This window comes from Archocentrus centrarchus, chromosome 6 (assembly GCF_007364275.1).
Source record: "Archocentrus centrarchus isolate MPI-CPG fArcCen1 chromosome 6, fArcCen1, whole genome shotgun sequence".
Taxonomy (NCBI): domain Eukaryota; kingdom Metazoa; phylum Chordata; class Actinopteri; order Cichliformes; family Cichlidae; genus Archocentrus; species Archocentrus centrarchus.
This window is the reverse complement of record NC_044351.1, coordinates 11677906-11696141: the sequence shown is the minus strand read 5'-3', so window position 1 is coordinate 11696141 and position 18236 is coordinate 11677906. Positions and strand designations below refer to the sequence as shown.

The window sequence follows — 18236 nt, the reverse complement described above, 5'->3', positions numbered from 1 at the left end:
TCTGTCTGTACAATGAAATGAAAAGTGGTATGATCTTTTGAAATATTGCTGTATGCAAGCATGACACCTAAACACTCCAAGGCTCCACACAGGCCAGAGATTAAAACTTCTCAAAGCGGGATGACCATAAATCTGCCTGTGCGTAAATCTGCAGTATGGCTTTAACTGTTGCCAAATGTCACAAATGTCTATTTAAGTTTCTGTTCACAGTGCTGTCTAACAATGCGTCTCAACTCTATATTAGACACTATAGCAGGGCCATTAATTATGCACTGTAAACTACCATTAAACTGTTTTAATACAGCAACAGAACTATTGTACCTTATTGTGCCTCTTTTAACAGAGCAACAACAAGACAAGTAAATCTAACTGCAGCTTTTAAGCACCGCCACCTTCAAATGAAAACTCTTTTCCAGAGTTTTATTAGCTAATTAGCTTTTTGCCAGCTGCTGAGGTTGTGCATCGCCATTTTTGTCCACTCCAAGTAGAGCAAAATATATCCAAACTGCACTTCAAATTTTTCCTAATGCATGTAATGCCCCATAGGTGGCACAGGGTTCTTGCAAAGCTTGCTATGTACAGTCTGCATGTTTATCAAGCTGTAAAACAGTTAGGATATATTAACGTGCTGAATCATAAATTAACAGAACGTACCTTTGCCTTTTAGGTGGCGCAAGCTGATATTTTGCCAAGTGAAATGGTGTTCACAATTAAAGAACCTCCTCGGCACGGACATGTGGTCAAGCTGACGAACAGCTCGGCCACGCCTGTCCTCGACTACATTCACTCTTTCACCCAGGAAGACGTTGATCAGGAGCAGATTCTCTATGTGTCTGCACCCATCCAGGTTTGCTTTTTCTTTCTTTTCCTTTCTTTCATTTAACTTATTCAGCTGTAATTAATCAGATGTAGGATCGTATTCCCTTTCACATTCACAATGAAACGGAAACTAGACGAAAGGCAACCACAGCCTCTAACGGTTTTAAGGTACAAGGTTTTTTTCTCTGAATATCAATAAATTATTTCCTACATTCATCTCTTTCAGGGAGAGGATGTGTTCACAGTGGACGTCAGTAATGGTTTTACCACAGTGGAGGACCTGCACATCCCTGTGAACATCGTGCCCAGGCTAATCCCCATCCAGACCTTTAACTTCACTGTGAAAGAGGGCCTTAGCAGAGCAATTAATACAGAAATTATAAACATCTCACATCCCTTCTACAGCTCAGCACACATTGAATTTAACGTGGAAGAGCTGCCACAGCACGGGGATCTCCGCTACTTGGATGGAGAAGACCTTTCTTACTTTACATTTGAAGAGGTACGCAGACATAAGTTCATAATTAATGAGCTCTTCTGCTCTATGCATTTTATTTTGGCATTCATTATTTCTAGTACATGCATGCACCAGTGATACACTTCCATTAACGGTGAATGTCTGCCAGAAATGTCTAACCTTCCAGTGTCATGAGGAACCAGCACATAGAGGAGTGTTTGGAGGAGAAGAATTATCGTAAATCCTTGGAAAGTGTGTTGTGAAGTTCCATTCAAAAATCTGACATTTGTTGTTGCCCTGCTTGTTGGCAGGAAGATGAAGTGCAAACTTTTTATTTACCAAATGACTGCTTTCACCAAATGGTTAGCTTATGTGCAACACATGTATTGCCAAGTGCACCAAAACATTTGATTCTCAGTATAACATCATAAAAATGAAATGGACTTAATCACTTTTTTCCTAGGGATGTCCGCACAAAAAATGAATTTCATTTGGCCAAAGATTCATATATTTTTGTCACACTGGGTCCAAAAATATTCCCCAAAAAAAGCAATGGGCAGAATAACATCTTTCTCACACTTATGGAAAAGGGCAGTTGTTCAAGAGGCTTACCACAACAATGCGTCATTTTTGGAACTTTTCTCAGCTACTACTCAGTGCTGTTTGGATTTGTGTTGCTGTACCAGATGGAGAGAGGAGAGAGAATCTGGGAGCTTCTGCATCACAGATAGCTGGTCTCCCTCCATGTGGTTCAGGCACCCCAGCTTTCGGAAAATATGAAAAATGCATGAGTAGTTACCGGTGGAAAAACCTCATGCATTCTGAATGGACTGCATAGTTTAGTGGAGCTAGTTAGACATATATCTTATAACTCTACATCTAACCCAGTACTTTGCTCTGCTTTGCTGAAGCATTGTGGAAAAACTGACGATGCCTTTGGACCGCCTGAAGCCAAAATAAACTGGCTTGGTGAATTCCTATAATAATGTGCGAGTGCACACAGGCTCTCCCACACTTTACTACTGCCAGACTCACTCATATTGTCTCTTTAAGAGTCTGATGAGTCTAGTGCAATGAACATAGACATCAACATCTGCCACCTTGTGAATATGAGAAGAAAAAAAATCTTTCTTTACACTTTTCTTTATATTTTTTGCCCTATTTGTACTTTTTTGTGTTTTCTTCAAATGTTATATTCAAAGAATGCAGTACACTCAGTTATCCCAAATATGATCTGCACTTCAGAATATATGTCCAAGCCTCACTTCACATATTTTGTAAATGAAGCCACAATTCTTCTAAAATTAAAGTTGTGTATAGGTCTACATTTTGTACACTATAGAAAACGGGATGCTTGCAGCCATCGTGAAGTCATACACTGATTGCGGTCACCATTTTGAAGCCTTGAGCTTCCCAGTTTGGCCATCAACATCTTGTATTGGTTTGGTTGCTTGGTTGCTTGGTTGAGACAGATGTGACCATATTTGAGGCAGATGGTGCACTAAGTTAGTGTAGTCAGCAAGTTGGCTCCACGTTCTGTAAGGGTGCATCATACAGACACAGGTGCCTGCTTATTGGCTTGCAGCTACTGCCACCTGGGTCGTTGCAGCCATGCTTTTAATTAAGCACCAATGACCAAAGCAGTTTTTTGAACTAGGCTGTAAACATTTTTATTTCTGCCATAAAGTACGAAATTTAACATGTGCATCAAAGAGAATGCACTCACATTAGGAGCCAGCCTCAAGTGGCCATTAGCGGAACTACACTACTGTTTTTAGCATGGCTTAATTTTTCACCTCCAGAGGCTGCCACTTGGCAAAGCTGTGTTTTATCTGCTATATTGTTTGAAGCTCAAATAGGAAAGTTCCCACTGTCACTTGGGATTGCACACTGGACATATTGGTCATAGTGCTGCAATAAAGACATTAGTTGGGGCACTGAGATTATGTAAGCCTTCAATAACACAGAGGGTCTGATATGAGAAAAATTGTGACTCATACAGATTCACATGAATGCCTGATACGAGAATGTAAATTAACTTTATGTGCCATGTGGCCAAGATGTGTCACAAAAGCACAGAATCTGTCATATACACATCCAGTAACACGTGTCTTTGTTTTAATCAGGTTCAGCCTTCCATCAGGTCTCCCATCTGTGGTAACCTGTTAAAGTCTACATTGTCGTCTTTATATTTTCACAAAGTACATGTTTCCTGAATACACTGAGCATACCTTTGCAGTTTATATTTCAAAGTACAGCAGCCAACCAGACCAAGAGACTTTTTATCAATCTAAAATTAGAGTAACATAAAGTCTGCAGCTAGTAATAAACACAGCATTACACATCAGCCTTACTGAGTTGGCCAAGTGTCCAATTACCAGCAACTGTTTATTGTTCCAGCAAGCAGACTGATTGTCTCTCTGACTTTCCCTCATCAGTAATGATGATGAGGGTTGCTATTCCAGAAGGATGCCAGTCATATGGAATCCATTTGGCAATTCATGCTCTCTGAAGCAGGTCCCCCCATCTCAGTGGCATTCTGGCTTTTGTTTAGACAAAGTTCTAATTGTTCTCTTTGCAGAGGAGCATTCAGAATCTGTAAATTTGTCATACACTATCAGTGATAAGGCATGTTTAGTTAGATTATTTGACCCAGACTGCAAACCTTTGAAACAAGGTAAAGGATTTTGTTTGGCCCAGGATGACTGACTCCTTTCTGCATCTGGTTTTTCTCGAGGTTTCATCTCACGAGCAAGATTTTCTTTGCTCCTGAGCTGCTATCATACTTTTAGGCCTGATTATACCCTTTTCCCAACCCTGAAACCCTGGATTATATTATTTGGTTGGAAAAAAAAAAAATACAGTCTGTGCTATACACAATATATTTTGCTCATCTTTTAATAATATAAACCTTTTAAAGAAATAGTTTGCAGACATACTTTCAACCACTTTCTTTCCTAAGACATGTCCAATAAAGGTTACATCAGAAGATGGTTGGTCTGGCTTCTCATAAAATACTAAATTGCTATCAGAAAAGAAAAAGTAAAAAAGATCCAGTTACCAGGAACAACCCGCTCACATACCATATGTTGTTTATTTAATCTATGCAAAAGACCAGTCTTTATGCTGAGCTAGGGGAACGGTTTCTTGGCAAATTTGGCATATTTAACCAATTGATTTATGACCCAGACCAGAGAGTGGTATTTATCTTCTCATCTACAGTAGCTCCAGGCAAGAAAGCAAAAGAGCCTATTTCTAGACTGCTTTTAAAAGTTACAAAGAGCATTGTAACAAAGTGCAGTTTCAAATTGTTCCAAGCAACATTTTGTGGACTACCCTTATCAGTACCTTGATTTTATTTTACTCGACTATAATAATATAATGTTGTGGCAGTAGTTTTACTGTCTCTATGTTCAAATGCAATCCTTTCTTAAAGATCAGAAAAGATGGCAATTCAGCTGGACTGAGTTTTGCTGTGAAGGATGAGCATATTGTGCCATTTAAGAGGTGTGATAAACAAGTTGATTCCACCCATAAATAGCAGGCAGCCACATGTTTCAATGAAATTACTATGCAAAAGTTTTGAGCCACTCCTCATTTTGGTCATTTTATTGAAATGTGCAAACATGTATGCAAATTGAGTGTGTATATATATATATATATATATATATATATATATAAACAGAGTTTGTTCAATTGTAACAAGTTTGAAAGTCAATATTTGGTATGACCAACCTTTATTCTTCCACACAGCCTGAACACTCTTAGGCAGCTTTCTTGTAATTTCTTTGAGTAGTCTTCAGAAATCGTTCTCCAGGCTTCTTGAAGGACATTCAAAGCTGCCTTTTGTTCTGTCCTCTGTAAAGATGATCTCACCCTGCTTCAGTAATGTGGTGGTCCAAACTCTGGGGAAGCCAATCCATGACTGATCGTGTTTTTCTATCCAGTCATGCTTATACTGCATTGGCAGTGTGTTTGGGATCATTTTGATGCTAAAGATAGCCGTTGCCAATCAGACACTGGATCAAAATGTGATGGTACTTTTCTGCATTCACAGTTTCATCAATTTTGGCAAGATCCCCAACACCACTGGTTGAAATTCAACCACAAGCCATGACAGAGCCTCCACCGTGTTTTACAGATGACTCTAGACCCTCACTGCTGTACCTCTCTCCTGTCGTCCTCCATACATATTGAAAAAGATTTGAACCAAAAATTTTAAATTTGGATTCATCACTCCATGAAACCTGTTGATTGGTTCTTTGCTAAGTTGTCTGTGTAGACGCAACACTGATTCATCCCTTGAGTTGGGAGCCTTTATTTATGATTGAATGATTTGTAGGTCAGTGTTAAGCAGCTTAACAAACCAAAAAAAAAAACATTCACTCTGAAAATGGTCAGGTACAAGGACCGGACTGAAAATGAGTGAAAAAGTGGCCAATGTCCACAGATAAGCTTTGAAAGAGTTTGAGGAAGCCTGGAGAGCTATCGCTCAAGACTCCTTGGACGCAAAATATAGAAAAAAAAATGGCTCAAAACTTGTGAACAGCATTGTATTAGATGCAGGTCATGATTTTGAGTTCCTCTTAACAGGTTCATCCAGGTTTATCAGGAAGTTATGACTCCCTGGTTTCCACTGTGTGCTGATGTTAAGAGACACACTCACACTGTAAAATGTAATTCTACCTTTTAGGTTCGTCCAACCTTCACTCCATTTTATTCGGGTATGATTCATGACGAGAGTTGAATGACAGCTGGCACCCTTTTTGTCTCTTGCAGATGAAACTTGGACAAATCTACTACATGCATGACAGCACAGAGAGCACAGAGGACAGTTTCACACTCTCTGCCACTGCTTATGAGATTGAACGCAGGAGCCTCTCTGTCACCATCTCAATTACGGTCATACCTGTCAACGATGAGCCGCCAAAACTGACACGCAACACCGGAATGGAGGTAATCCTTTGCTCTATGAAAGTGCGATAGATGAACATTTCTCCCGCATGCTAAACAAGCTATAAATGTTGCCATAGAGAACTCATTTGTGCCCATAAAGTCTTGTACATTTTTACCTGATGAGAATTCAAGCTGACCACCAGCTTTCTTTCCCTGTGAAAGAGAAAAGAGATTTTTTTTTTTTTTGTAGCGTTTCAAATAATCTGGGAACAAGTTATGAGCTGAAAGTGTGGGAAAAACTTAACTTGCTTCCCTACGGTTTATTTCACGAATATATTTGCTCTCTCTGCTGCTGTATGCAGGAAGAGAGACCTACTTTGACTTGTGCATGTGATTGGCAGGCTATAGGCATTACCACCTGCTTCAAACTCTGGTCTCATGTTCGAGTCGCACAAAATATGAAAGACTGACAGATTAATGGCTTTATAACGTTGATGAGATTGTGGTATGTTGAAAGGCAGTCAATTTATGAGAATTACCCCATAGTGCTCCATGCTTTAGTCTTCATTTAGTTTGATTTTCTAACAAAATAACACCCAAATCTATCTGTCAGTAGAAGCTGATCTATCAATCTTCTCTGAATGAAATCTGTAGGCTTTACCAATGTTTCTCACACTATAGTTTCAGCTGCAGTAACAGTCCAGAGTCATGAATCTTGTATGAACTGCATATAAAATTCACTTCATGCAGTAAGTAAAATGAATGCATGGAATTTATACATTGAGTCTGAACTATGCAGACCTGACATGTGCACTGTCTCCTCAGTGTTTGCTTTTTTATAAAGAGACCTTCTCAAAAGTGAAAATTTAGAACATGAGTCATGCAAGTCACATTACTATAGAGGGCCAGTGATTCACTACTGTGTGCCCACTATTAAGTCTGAGGCAGATATTCAGGTATAGAGCACCTGAATGCTACAACCCCAATTCCAAAAAAGTTGGGAAGCTGTGCAACAATAAAAACAGAATGCAATAATTTAAAAATCTCATAAATCCATTTTTATTCACAATAGAACATAGAAAACATATTTCATTAAAAAAAAATGCAACGTGTCGGCAAAAAGTTGCGATGGGGGCAACAAAAGGCTGGAAAAGTATGTGGTGCTAAAACTAAACAGCTGGTGGAACATTTTTCTGCTAATTACGTTAATAACCAACATGATTGGGTATAAAAAGAGCATCTTGGAGAGGCTGAGTTTCTCAGAAGTAAAGATGGGCAGAGGTTCACCAATCAGCAAAATACCGTGTCTACAAATTGGGGAAAAATTTCAGAATAATGTTCCTCGTTGTGAAAATTGTGAAGATTTTGAATACCGCATCATCTACAGCATATAATATTATCAAAAGACTCTGAGAATCTGGAGAAGTATCTGCTTGCCATGGACAAATCAATATTGGATGCCCTCAGGCAGCACTGCATTAAAAACGGGAATGATTCTGTGATGGAAATCACTGCATGGGCTCAGGAGCACTTCCAGAAATCACTGTCTGTGAACACAGCTCGCCGTGCCATCCTCAAGTGCAGGTTAAAGCTCCATCATGCAAAGAAGAAGCCATATGGGAACACAATCCAGAAAGACTGGCATCTTCTCTGGGCCGACGCTCATTTAAAATGGACTGAGGCGAAGTGGAAAACTGTTCTGTGGTCAGACAAATTGAAATTTGAAGTTCTTTTTGGAAAACACAGAGACTGTGTCATTCAGACTAAAGAGGAGAGGGAGCTTGTTTAGCTTGCCTGTTATCAGTGCTCCATTCAAAAGCCTGCATCTCTGATGGTATGGAGGTGCATTAGTGGTTATGGAAATGGCAGCTTGCACACGTGGAGAAGCACCATTATGTTGCTAAAAGGTAGTTGGGTCTGGGTGTTGAACTGGCCTGCCTGCAGTTATGTTTTACATCATGAACTGTAAAACATGACGAAGAAGACCCAGGACTGCTGAGCAGCTAGAATCTTCTGTCAGACAAGAATGGGACAACATTCCTCTCCCAAAAGTCCAGCAGCTGGTCTCCTTATTTTTCAGACATTCATAGACTGTTGTTAAAAGAAAAAAGGATGCTACACAGCGGTAAATATGGCGCTCGCCCAAGGTTTGAGATTTGTTGTTACCATCAAATTCAGACTGACCTTTTTTTTTATTTTAAATGGTAAATTTTCTCAGTTTAAATATTTGTCAAATCTGTCTAGTATGGAAATATGCTCTGTTCAAGTCTCAGTTAGCTAACGTTCACTAATTACACTAATGTGTAACTCACATTACATGGCTCACTGTCCTAACACAATATACCAAACAGGCCCTTCCCCTTTTATGAGGGGTAAGTTGTGCCTGGGCTCCAAGTAAAATTAGTGTAACGATACAGAAGTTTGATGGACGTGTGTATTTGCTTTCCTCCTGTGATTTGGATAATGTTTCATAAGTTGGTAGTGGCAGACTGTCAAAGGATGAAACACCTCCACACTGAATTTGTAGAACTTTATGCTGAAAGAAGAAAGGTGAATATCTAACAGGGCATTTGAATGACGCCAGTGAAGGCTTATAATGAGTTTGTGGCAAGCTTTTAAACTGATTTACGTCAGTCATGAAAGAAAAGTTTAGAAGGATGAATAACGTAGATTCTACAGCAGGAGTAGTCACGCAGTTGGAAAAAGTCGACAGTAATCAGCTCACAGAACTGGAAACCAACTGTGTCATCCAGCCCTCCCCGCTCTGCCTGCGGCTCCTCGTCTCCCTGGCAACCCGTATTTTTGGAAAACCAAGATGGTCGATGAGACCGCGGCTTTCTGGCAGAGTGAGGGCAGCATCCAATCCCTGCGACTCCTCTGCTGCGGCTGCAGAATGTAACATAATAATATGTGGATGTCTAACCCACACAGAGCAGGGGCTGGCCCAGTGGCACTTAGATTGATTTAGAGCAGGAAGTGTACATGTAGTGACCTCTGCAGACACGATGACTAACATGACCGTGATCAGGTTCTGCTCAGTCTGATCACATTTGGCCCAGTGTGTAGGATACAGCTGCTCTTGATTAGAATTTAAACCCTGTCTGTCTTCGTCTACTTCCTCCTTGCTTTGCTGTATTCCTGAACAGTTCCTCCTCGCTCTGCCTGTTTTGCTTTTGCCTCTTTCACATTTTACAAGATTACCTCGACTTTGAGTGATAGCCTCATTACCCTTGCTTAGTAAATTTGTTTAATTTCTCATTATAACACAAAGGAGTAGAGAGGGCATGTAGTTAACCTGTATCTCTGAGAAAAATGGGATGCACAAGGGGAGTGGAAATCGAAATGGAATACCATTATTGTCATCTTTACAGGCCACTACAGCCATTATAATCTTTCCTGTTGCCGTTGTCCGGCTTTAGCTCCCACTCCTCAGTATAGAGGAGTGGTGGACCTTTTATTTAAACAAGCCAATACTTTAGATGTCCAGACAGTTTTGGATACAGCTGCACACATCTGGCACCCCTCAGAGTCTCAAACATTTAAATGATGACATCAAGTCATTGGCAAACTAAGTCATTTACCTATGGCAGCTACTTCATTATTCCCTCCAAATGAAATGCCAGCCATTATCTCCAATCAGATTGAATTTGCAGTCCATCTTCTTAGTTTATATAACAATCAATGCATTTAGCACCTATCAGTTTGCAAGACCATTTTCGGATTACCTGCCCTACATTGGCTGTGGTTGAGAATGGGCTAATGTGGCCATCTAGTGTAAAGACCAGGAATTGCACTTGTAATTATATCTATAATACCTCAACTTGAGCATTCTTACCGGCTAAATTCTGTATCCTGTCAGCTAACATATACCATTTTCCAAGGAAGCACGGTGCACATTTCAGCAAATAATTAGTATTGAATAGATTGTGGACATCACAAGAAAGTAAAAAAAAAAATTTTTTTTAAATCAGTGTACTTTAAAAAAGAGCATCTGCTCTTTGCAAATTCCTATTCAAGACCAACAGGGTACTTTCTTGTGCCAGCCTATTGAAAAACTTAGTTGAACCTAGTTCATATGAGAGCTGGCATTTAACTGCAGTTTCTTTGTAAAGGTGAATAAATCCTGTGCTTTAGTTGACTTGAAAGATTTTCTTAAGGTTGTGATAGGCTGTCGTTGAGCAGTTTTCAGCATTAACATGATTCCTCCAATACCTCATTACTAGCAGCATCTCCCCTTAGCTTGAATGATGGGACACTAAATTTGTCTGCGGAAGTGCTACTTAATGCTGAGAATCTAGCCAGGTGGGTGGTGCTATTTTCAGCTGAGTCATGTCTGCATACTGTACACTGAAGGTTTCTATGAGAATAGGCCTAAAGTAGAGGGGTGGGCATGCAGTGAGCAGCTGTCTCATCCATGGTGCAAAGAGGGAAGTGGGTGTTCTGCCTTAAGGCAATCCACTTGCAAACCTCTCTGACAGAGTCCAGATTTGGCTCGCAATGTTTGGGTTAGTCTGCACTCCCCCACCATCAGGGTGCCCCCGGACAAACTATCAGACTGTGCTTTTTGCAGGCCTGAGAGGAAAACTGCCCCAAGGAGATTGAGATTCTCTAAAGCCCCATATCACAAGGTCTCTGCAGGTTTCTGCAACAGGGAGGATAAAGCTTTCCTGTTTGTTGTTGTAGGCTGATGTGATATAGCTGTCAGTTCTACCTAGCACCGCGCGCATGTTCTTGCTCATCTAGGTATTTATTTTCATTAAGGAACTGTACACACATAAGCTTATTATCCCTTCTTTTTCTTTCTTGGTCCAGGTCCTTTATGGCTAAACAAATAAAAAATCACCAGGCCCAGTCACAATCAGATAAACAGGCTCTGTAGGTATACAGTGGGCAGCAGTCCCAGTGGTACCACAGTGTGAGATACATGTTTGGTAGATTGCTGGCTGAAGCCTCTCCAAATTCATGAAGCATGCTTCTGTCCCCTCCAAGCTGAGTTTGGACATTATCCCAAATTCTGCCACATATTTGCTTCAAAACATCACCAACTCCATTTTCCAAACCCTGGCACCCAAGGGAGTCAGGGAGTAGACATTTAAATTTACTCATATAGGTTGCCTTTGAAGCAATAACTATATATCCAACTTCCAAAAACATTTACCTTTCCTTTCAAATAAGTTTGGGTTAGTTTTAACCGAGGTGTCTAAACTAGTTAGTTTTTGCTTTGAACGGGACTCCAAATCTACTTATCTTTGCACTCATCACCATTTTTTAAGCGTTATCATTCAAGTGCAACAAGGACAAAATCTAGCAACAGAAAAAGCAGTAAGTGTATAATGATGGATCACAGCTTTGAACTGTTGATGCAGTCTGGGCTTTGAAAGGGCTTTGATGGAGTGTCAAATTGAGTGGGATGTTGTAAGCAGTGGACTGGAAGGCAACTAAATTATACACTTCATAAAACATTTGTTATATTGCAGAACTTTAGAGGTATCTGAAATACCAGAAATGACATAAAGCACTTAAAGAGACAAAAGCTTCCAAACTGAAGATTAAACTTTCTTTAAAAGTGGATAAAGTGGGGAAATAGAAGCTAACGCAGCCCCAGGGACGCGGATTGTTTGATGAGTCTTCAGCATTTCTCAAGACTGAATTTGCAGTAGTCCACTAGACTAGAATTTTGTGAAGCTACGCCAAGAAATATAGATTTGATTGTTTAATTATTTTTTGTACAGGTCTTCTGTAGGTGATTGCTTTAAATTTTATTGACAGTCACATTTTTAATTAAAAAATTTGAATGCAGTGAACACTTGAGCTGTCGTGATATAACTTAAGGAAGCAAAACTAACTCAGAACGCCAAAGAAAATAAACTTTCAAAGTAAAACCAGGAAGTAACCAAAGTATCTGACTATTAGAACATTATGTCAAACCAGAAATCTGGTTATAATCCAAGCAGGAATCCAAAATTTCAAACACTGGAACACATTAAATCCAAACAGGAACCCAAACTCAAATAACTCCACAAAGAGCCCTCAACTCAGAAGCACCCAGGGTCTGTGAACACACAGAAGCCTCACAGCATGCCCATCTTTTTGTTGTTTTCTGCACACTAACAGACTAAAGTAAGGTCAACATCATAAGCATTATACCAGTAGACGTGCTAAACATCTTGCCATATTCAATGTGTGCATGTTAGCATAGTGCTTTAGCATTTAGCTCAAAGCACCACTGCATAGAGACACAGTCTCAGAGAGTTGTGAGCTTGTTGCAAATAATTCTTTACATTTCATTAACTGTGTTTGCCGCCATAACGCAATATTGGTTTTTTAATGTTTGAATTGCCTACAGCATGAACCTAAATATTCATTTAAGCATTTCAGCTGCTATTAAAGTAAAACTAAACCCCACTTAAGACCTAAAACTATTTATGTCCCATACCTTACTCACAATATTTAGTGGTGCATTTTGAAATCCTGTATCATTAAAAGATTTTAATGCCGTGACTATGATAATAGCTGAAAGAGCAGCATCAGCTTTTTATTTAGATATCATCCATGAGCATGGGGGTGGGGGTGTTGAAAAACAGCCGCCATTAATCTACACAGAGAAATCTGTAGCTGTGGAAGTATTTTTTTTTTAACCCGTGAGTTGCATCCTCATTAAAAAAGAATGCTACACAGATAGGATGCCTTTTTTTTCCCCCCCAGGTTTTGCCTGCATTCTTGTCAATGTCTCTTAATTTGTGCATGCAACCCAGAAATTTATACCCAGACTTTATGGGGCATTGAAAAGCCCAGCCAGATATGCACGGTCTCCTTCTTCTAGGATTATTTTTAATTTGCAGATGTTGTTTAGTTCATTGGAATTTGGAATTACAGAATTGAACTGGTTAAAGTAGGTGTTCCTTACTTCACTGAACACTTTACACTTTAGGAGGAAGTACACCTTTGTTTTGAGCTCACCTGTCAAACAGTGATCACATGTTCTGTTTTCTTGTTTATTTCTGTGTGTCTTCCTTGTTCGATTACCAGTTTGTGGTACAGAGCCTGTACTTTGTTAGGATCTGTCTCTGCTTTCTGTCTCCCAATGACTGACACTTACTGCATGAATATCCACCACTGAGGTGTCCTCTCTTCCTCTGCCCAGAGGCTTTTTAGTCTTTATCCAGGGTCTGTAAAAAGAGGGAGTGTGGTATTGAAGGGTGAATGGCTTTCTAGATCGATATGTACTTCTCACTCAAGGCACTCTGGGCTCACTCTCCCAACTGATTCCAGCTATTTAAGAATGTCTTTCTAGAGATGTGGCCCATTTCTTTCAATTAATGCTCTTTTCAGCCAGCCAACCATTAGAAGTCCATTAAGGGCTCTCCACCTAGGGAGAGTCATTCAGTCTGCACTGCTGTGTTCCATCTTCTGATAACAGGACTGTGCAGACTGCCATGGAGGAATAATTAACCTTTTAAATTCTTACTTTGGAGCTGGCTGTTTTAGGGATAAACATGGTTTTGTTTTTGTTCTTAGCTTCTATCTATCTATCTGTCTATTTATCTATCTTGTTGTCTTTCACAGGTTCTTCACGGTGAGGAGGCTGATATCACCTCCAGCATGCTGAGCACTGAGGATGCTGATACTCCTGCAGAGGAGCTGATTTACAACATTGAAATGCAAACCAATGGGATGGTTGCACTGAAAGAGGCTCCTGATGATGAGATCCTAAATTTTACGCAGGCTCACATAAACAAAGGAGAGGTCATCTTCATTCACAGGGGTGAGATCATTAGAATAAGAGGTTAAGTGTTCAATCACGCTGTATCTCCATTGTTACATTGATTGCTGTGACCTTTAGCTGCATCTGTCTTAGAGTGCTACTAATACAACAAGCTTAAACACAGGTCTTTATGTTTCTCTGAGCAGAAATCTCAATAACCTTATAATGTAATCAGTATGTCACCGGTATTGATCGATAGGCCAATTAAACCCTAGAGATATACTGTGGCTCGGTTGTGAAAAAAAAATGTACTTTAACGCAACATTTATTTGGACCTTATTGTGATAGTACGTGTTGGGGTTTTTCTGTTGTTAAACAAGGAAACAGAGGTATAACAAGCTTTAAATAACACTCTGCCTTTGTAAGTGTAGCAACTGGAAAGTTTCAGAGGGACAAAAAGGGCACAAACAAACAAACACAAGCACAATCAAAGATTGAACTTAAAAAATGGACCCATTAAAATCCTGCAATCTGTCCTCCTCCAGGTGAGGATTCTGGCAGCTTCAGTTTCACGGTGACAGACGGCGAGCACACGTCTCCTCTCTACAGATTTGTCGTCACAGCCAGGCCGCACACCATCACTATGGTAACGCAGGAGGCGCTCATGGTATTTCCAGGTAAGATGCCAAAAATCCTCCTGGCGACGGCAGTGATAGCCGCAGTGACGAATGTGTCGTCTCGCATGCAGTATATAGTTCTTACAGCAATAAAATCCATTTTAAGAATTGTGCTTATTCTGGTTATTACCCAAACATACAACGCTGCCCGAAGCTTATTTAAGGTGTAATAAGCAGGATTTTTCTCAACAACAACCTTCTCTACAGACAGCACCATTTAGCTGTCACTTGTGACCTACTGAAAGTGTGGAGGTGTAATTTTCTTCCTGAATTTTCTTACTTTAATCCTTTTTTTGGGATATTTCTGGGCTGCAGTCTTCAGGGAGTGGGTGTGTACCCCTCAGCCAATAACAGCTTGCAGGGTCCATGCTGTCGCCATCTACTGTTTTCTCTTTCCCTTCCTGTCTGTAGAAGGGATGTATAATAAGCTTCAGGTCTGTTTTTAACCAACAACAAGGCTGAGCCACACACACACACACACACACACACACACACACACACACACACACACACACACACACACACACACACACACACAGAGCAGAGAGGCCACAGGAGTCGTGATGGATTTGTGCTCTTTAAAAATGCAGAAATGCAGCAGCGTCCAACAACAAGGTTGGAACGTGGAGATGAAACAATCAGATGATAATGTTTTTAAAGTGTGGACACCACCGAGCCCCCCCCCCAACCCCACATCAGGGAGCTCTTCTGTTCTGTGCATTAAAGTAACCTCTAAAGTTTGAGGCTTTAAATTTACAAGCTGAACTAGACTGCCAAGAGGCCATATTCAGCAGCGTCACCAGCACTCATAGGACCGCCTGTGTGTCTGTGTGTGTGTGTGTGTGTGTGTGTGTGTGTGTGTGTGTGTGTGTGTCTTTTCACAGGAACAAGGCAGCTCATCACAAGTGCCAATCTGGGGGCTGTAACTAGTGAGGATGGAAATGAGATAAGCTACTCACTTACCCGCCCACCTCGGTTGGGAAGACTCATCTTGGCCAATGACAGGAACCAATATGAGGAAATTAGTCAGTTCTCACAAACACAGGTAATTGCTTTTTTTCTGTGGGAGCTGCTAAATATGTATTTCTGGCATATATGTATCTATCAAAGCAATAAAATCGGAAATGAAACTGAAACAAAAATAAATTAAAAAAAAACAATTTCATTCCTTTAATAAAGGACACACTGAAAATACTTTTTTCTAAAGTAAATCCTCTTAGAGATTTCACATCACTATTAAAAGCAGGTCTGTATTTCTAAGAAGTGACAGCTGTAAGAGGCACGTCAGTCACCTGCTGCACAGACCATCAAGCACTCTTACGAGAAAACATAAAACCTCTGCCATGCATGTAAGACAGCTAATCCTTTCAAAATAAGCTGGTAGTACAGGATCAGCTTGTGCTGTTTTCTATGCAGTATTTTCCTCAGCCTTTACTTTCATTTATAGGAGAGAATTTAATGGAGCAAATTCAGCAGGAAGGCTCGCTCAGTCTGGACAAACAGGCAGAACTCATTGGCACGATAGAAAGTTTCTTACTGTAGAAAATGTCCTTATTAGAAAATCACTGGTTGGTTGGAGTGATTTTTTTTTTTTTTTTTTTATTGGAGAACTGATTTTAAAACTCTTTTTTAGATATTTAAGACTGAATATGAAGATAATCTTGAAATCCCATCTTCACTGTAGCCTACCCAAATAAAAGCAAAGCACTGGCAATGATCTGCGTTTACTGGGATTATATATTTTTATAAAATGGGTTAAAATCCTGCTGCTGCTCTAATAGGAAGCACATTTGAAGATGCCAATAACTGCATTTCTTTAAACAATGTAACTTTAAAGTTACTAAACCAAAGACCAATAAACCCCAAAGCCCTGAAAGTCATGACCGATCTGCTTTATCATCTGATGCTGTCTACAGCTTTTGTTTGTTTCATGTCTATATGCATGTAGCTGCAGTTTGTTGAATTTAAATGCATAATCTTTCAAACTCAGTTTATGAGGCATAAACATTTCTTTCCCAGCAGGGGGCGTCATTGCTAACAATGTGTCCCCGGGATTAGGTCCTTAGTTTAGAAGCTTTTTGTTCCTTTGAAATCTTTTAATATTGTGTGAGGAGTGAGTGCTTGAAGCTTTGCTCTTACTGTACCTTTATGTACTTTAAAAATAATAATTTAAACCACCCACTGTACAATTGGCAGAGTAATCTCAAATTAAGGATTTCTAAGTACAATAAAATGCTTTTCATGGCTAAGACCAACTTGTTTTGGCAAAAACAGTCATCATGATGGGAATCTTGATTCCAAAGGCCTCCATTGTCCAATAAGATCACAAAAAAAAAAATGTGGAATACTGAAACATTACTGATTTTAGTTTGAGCCTCTAATGGATTTGGTGAAAGATTATGACGTACACAGCATTTATAGCTTAGTACCACTACACATGCAGCTGCACTGGCAGCAGTGGAATCAGGACTATTCTTGACATCCGACCATGCTTGGACGAGCATGAGAACGAATGCTTTCCCCTTAAAAGTACTCCCTTTGGAGTGTGACAGAAAATCTAACACGTCGTCAAGCCAAAAGCATTTGATGATTTGAGTTATTCAGAAGGGTGTTTGTTTGTGCATGCAGAAATTCATATGTGCACCTTTCTGTGTTTGTGCCAGAGAGAGAGAAGAGACACGGTGATATGAGGCTGTCACATTCCAGTTCCCGTACTCTGTAATCGAGCTCAGCTGAGCCAAACCGCTGCTGCAAAGGGAAAGAAAGCAATAAAAAAAAATGTTACCAAGCTAAAATGTCAGTCTTTGTCTATAAATTTACTCAAGTAAACAAGTGACTGACTGCAGTATGCCATAAGCTCTTGATATTGCTGTCAAAGGTAGCAGGAATAAGTAAAAATAAAATATTTGCTGACAAAGATGTTTTAAAGAGATTACTGAATTAAGAAAATAAAAGGGTAAAACATGCCAACTTATGACCTCACAACTTAGCATCTCCTGTTTTTGTTTCCTCTGATGCACAGCTGGAGTCAGGAACGGTCTACTACGAGCACCAGCTACCTGAGGAACCGTTCTGGGTGGTGAGGGACTCCATTGAGCTCACTCTCTCATCCCAGCCAGCTCCAGACGTCCACCACATGCTGCCCATAACTGTCTCCTACTACGCTGCACACAGCAACATCTCCTCACAGCTGTGGAGGAACAAAGGTAAACGATGAAACGAGGGACACACGCAACAGTTTCAATTAAATAAATTACATGTTTTTTAAAGGCCACTGTGATAAATAAGCGTTTTCCTAAATGACCGCTCCAGCACCCACCAAAGCCGAACGTATTAGAAATACATTTGCGCAGATGTTAGGTATCTGAGCCTGTAAAGCCCCATTAGAGGACTCCAGCTGCAGCCATTATTTAAACAGACGTGTCAAATATTTTTCAGCTAGTCAACCGAGTTTATCCATACGAGACGTTTTTTTTTATGCAATACTGCTTGGGTACTGTCATGAGTCTAAAGCTGGAATAAAAGATCTAATACTGAATACAGTTAAAAGAAAAAAAAATCAATTTCTGATGAATATGCAGGTGAATTGCAGCTTGTTCTTCCTTTTAAATTATCTTCCTTATTCCTTACAGTAATGTACTCTTAAGAGTCTAAAGCCACAAACAGATCCATCACCCTGTTT

The 18236-nt window shown here is 40.0% G+C and overlaps 1 protein-coding gene across 1 annotated transcript in view; it reads left to right on the top strand.

Annotated features, from left to right (window-relative positions):
* The window catches only part of cspg4 (chondroitin sulfate proteoglycan 4), a 67909-nt gene that overhangs the window by 45150 nt on the left and 4523 nt on the right, over nt 1-18236 (top strand). The window contains exons 4-10 of the mRNA XM_030732451.1: nt 668-847; nt 1046-1321; nt 6056-6232; nt 13739-13937; nt 14423-14554; nt 15439-15599; nt 17577-17760. Coding sequence (XP_030588311.1) covers nt 668-847; nt 1046-1321; nt 6056-6232; nt 13739-13937; nt 14423-14554; nt 15439-15599; nt 17577-17760 — 1309 coding nt within the window. The remainder of the gene's footprint in view (nt 1-667; nt 848-1045; nt 1322-6055; nt 6233-13738; nt 13938-14422; nt 14555-15438; nt 15600-17576; nt 17761-18236) is intronic.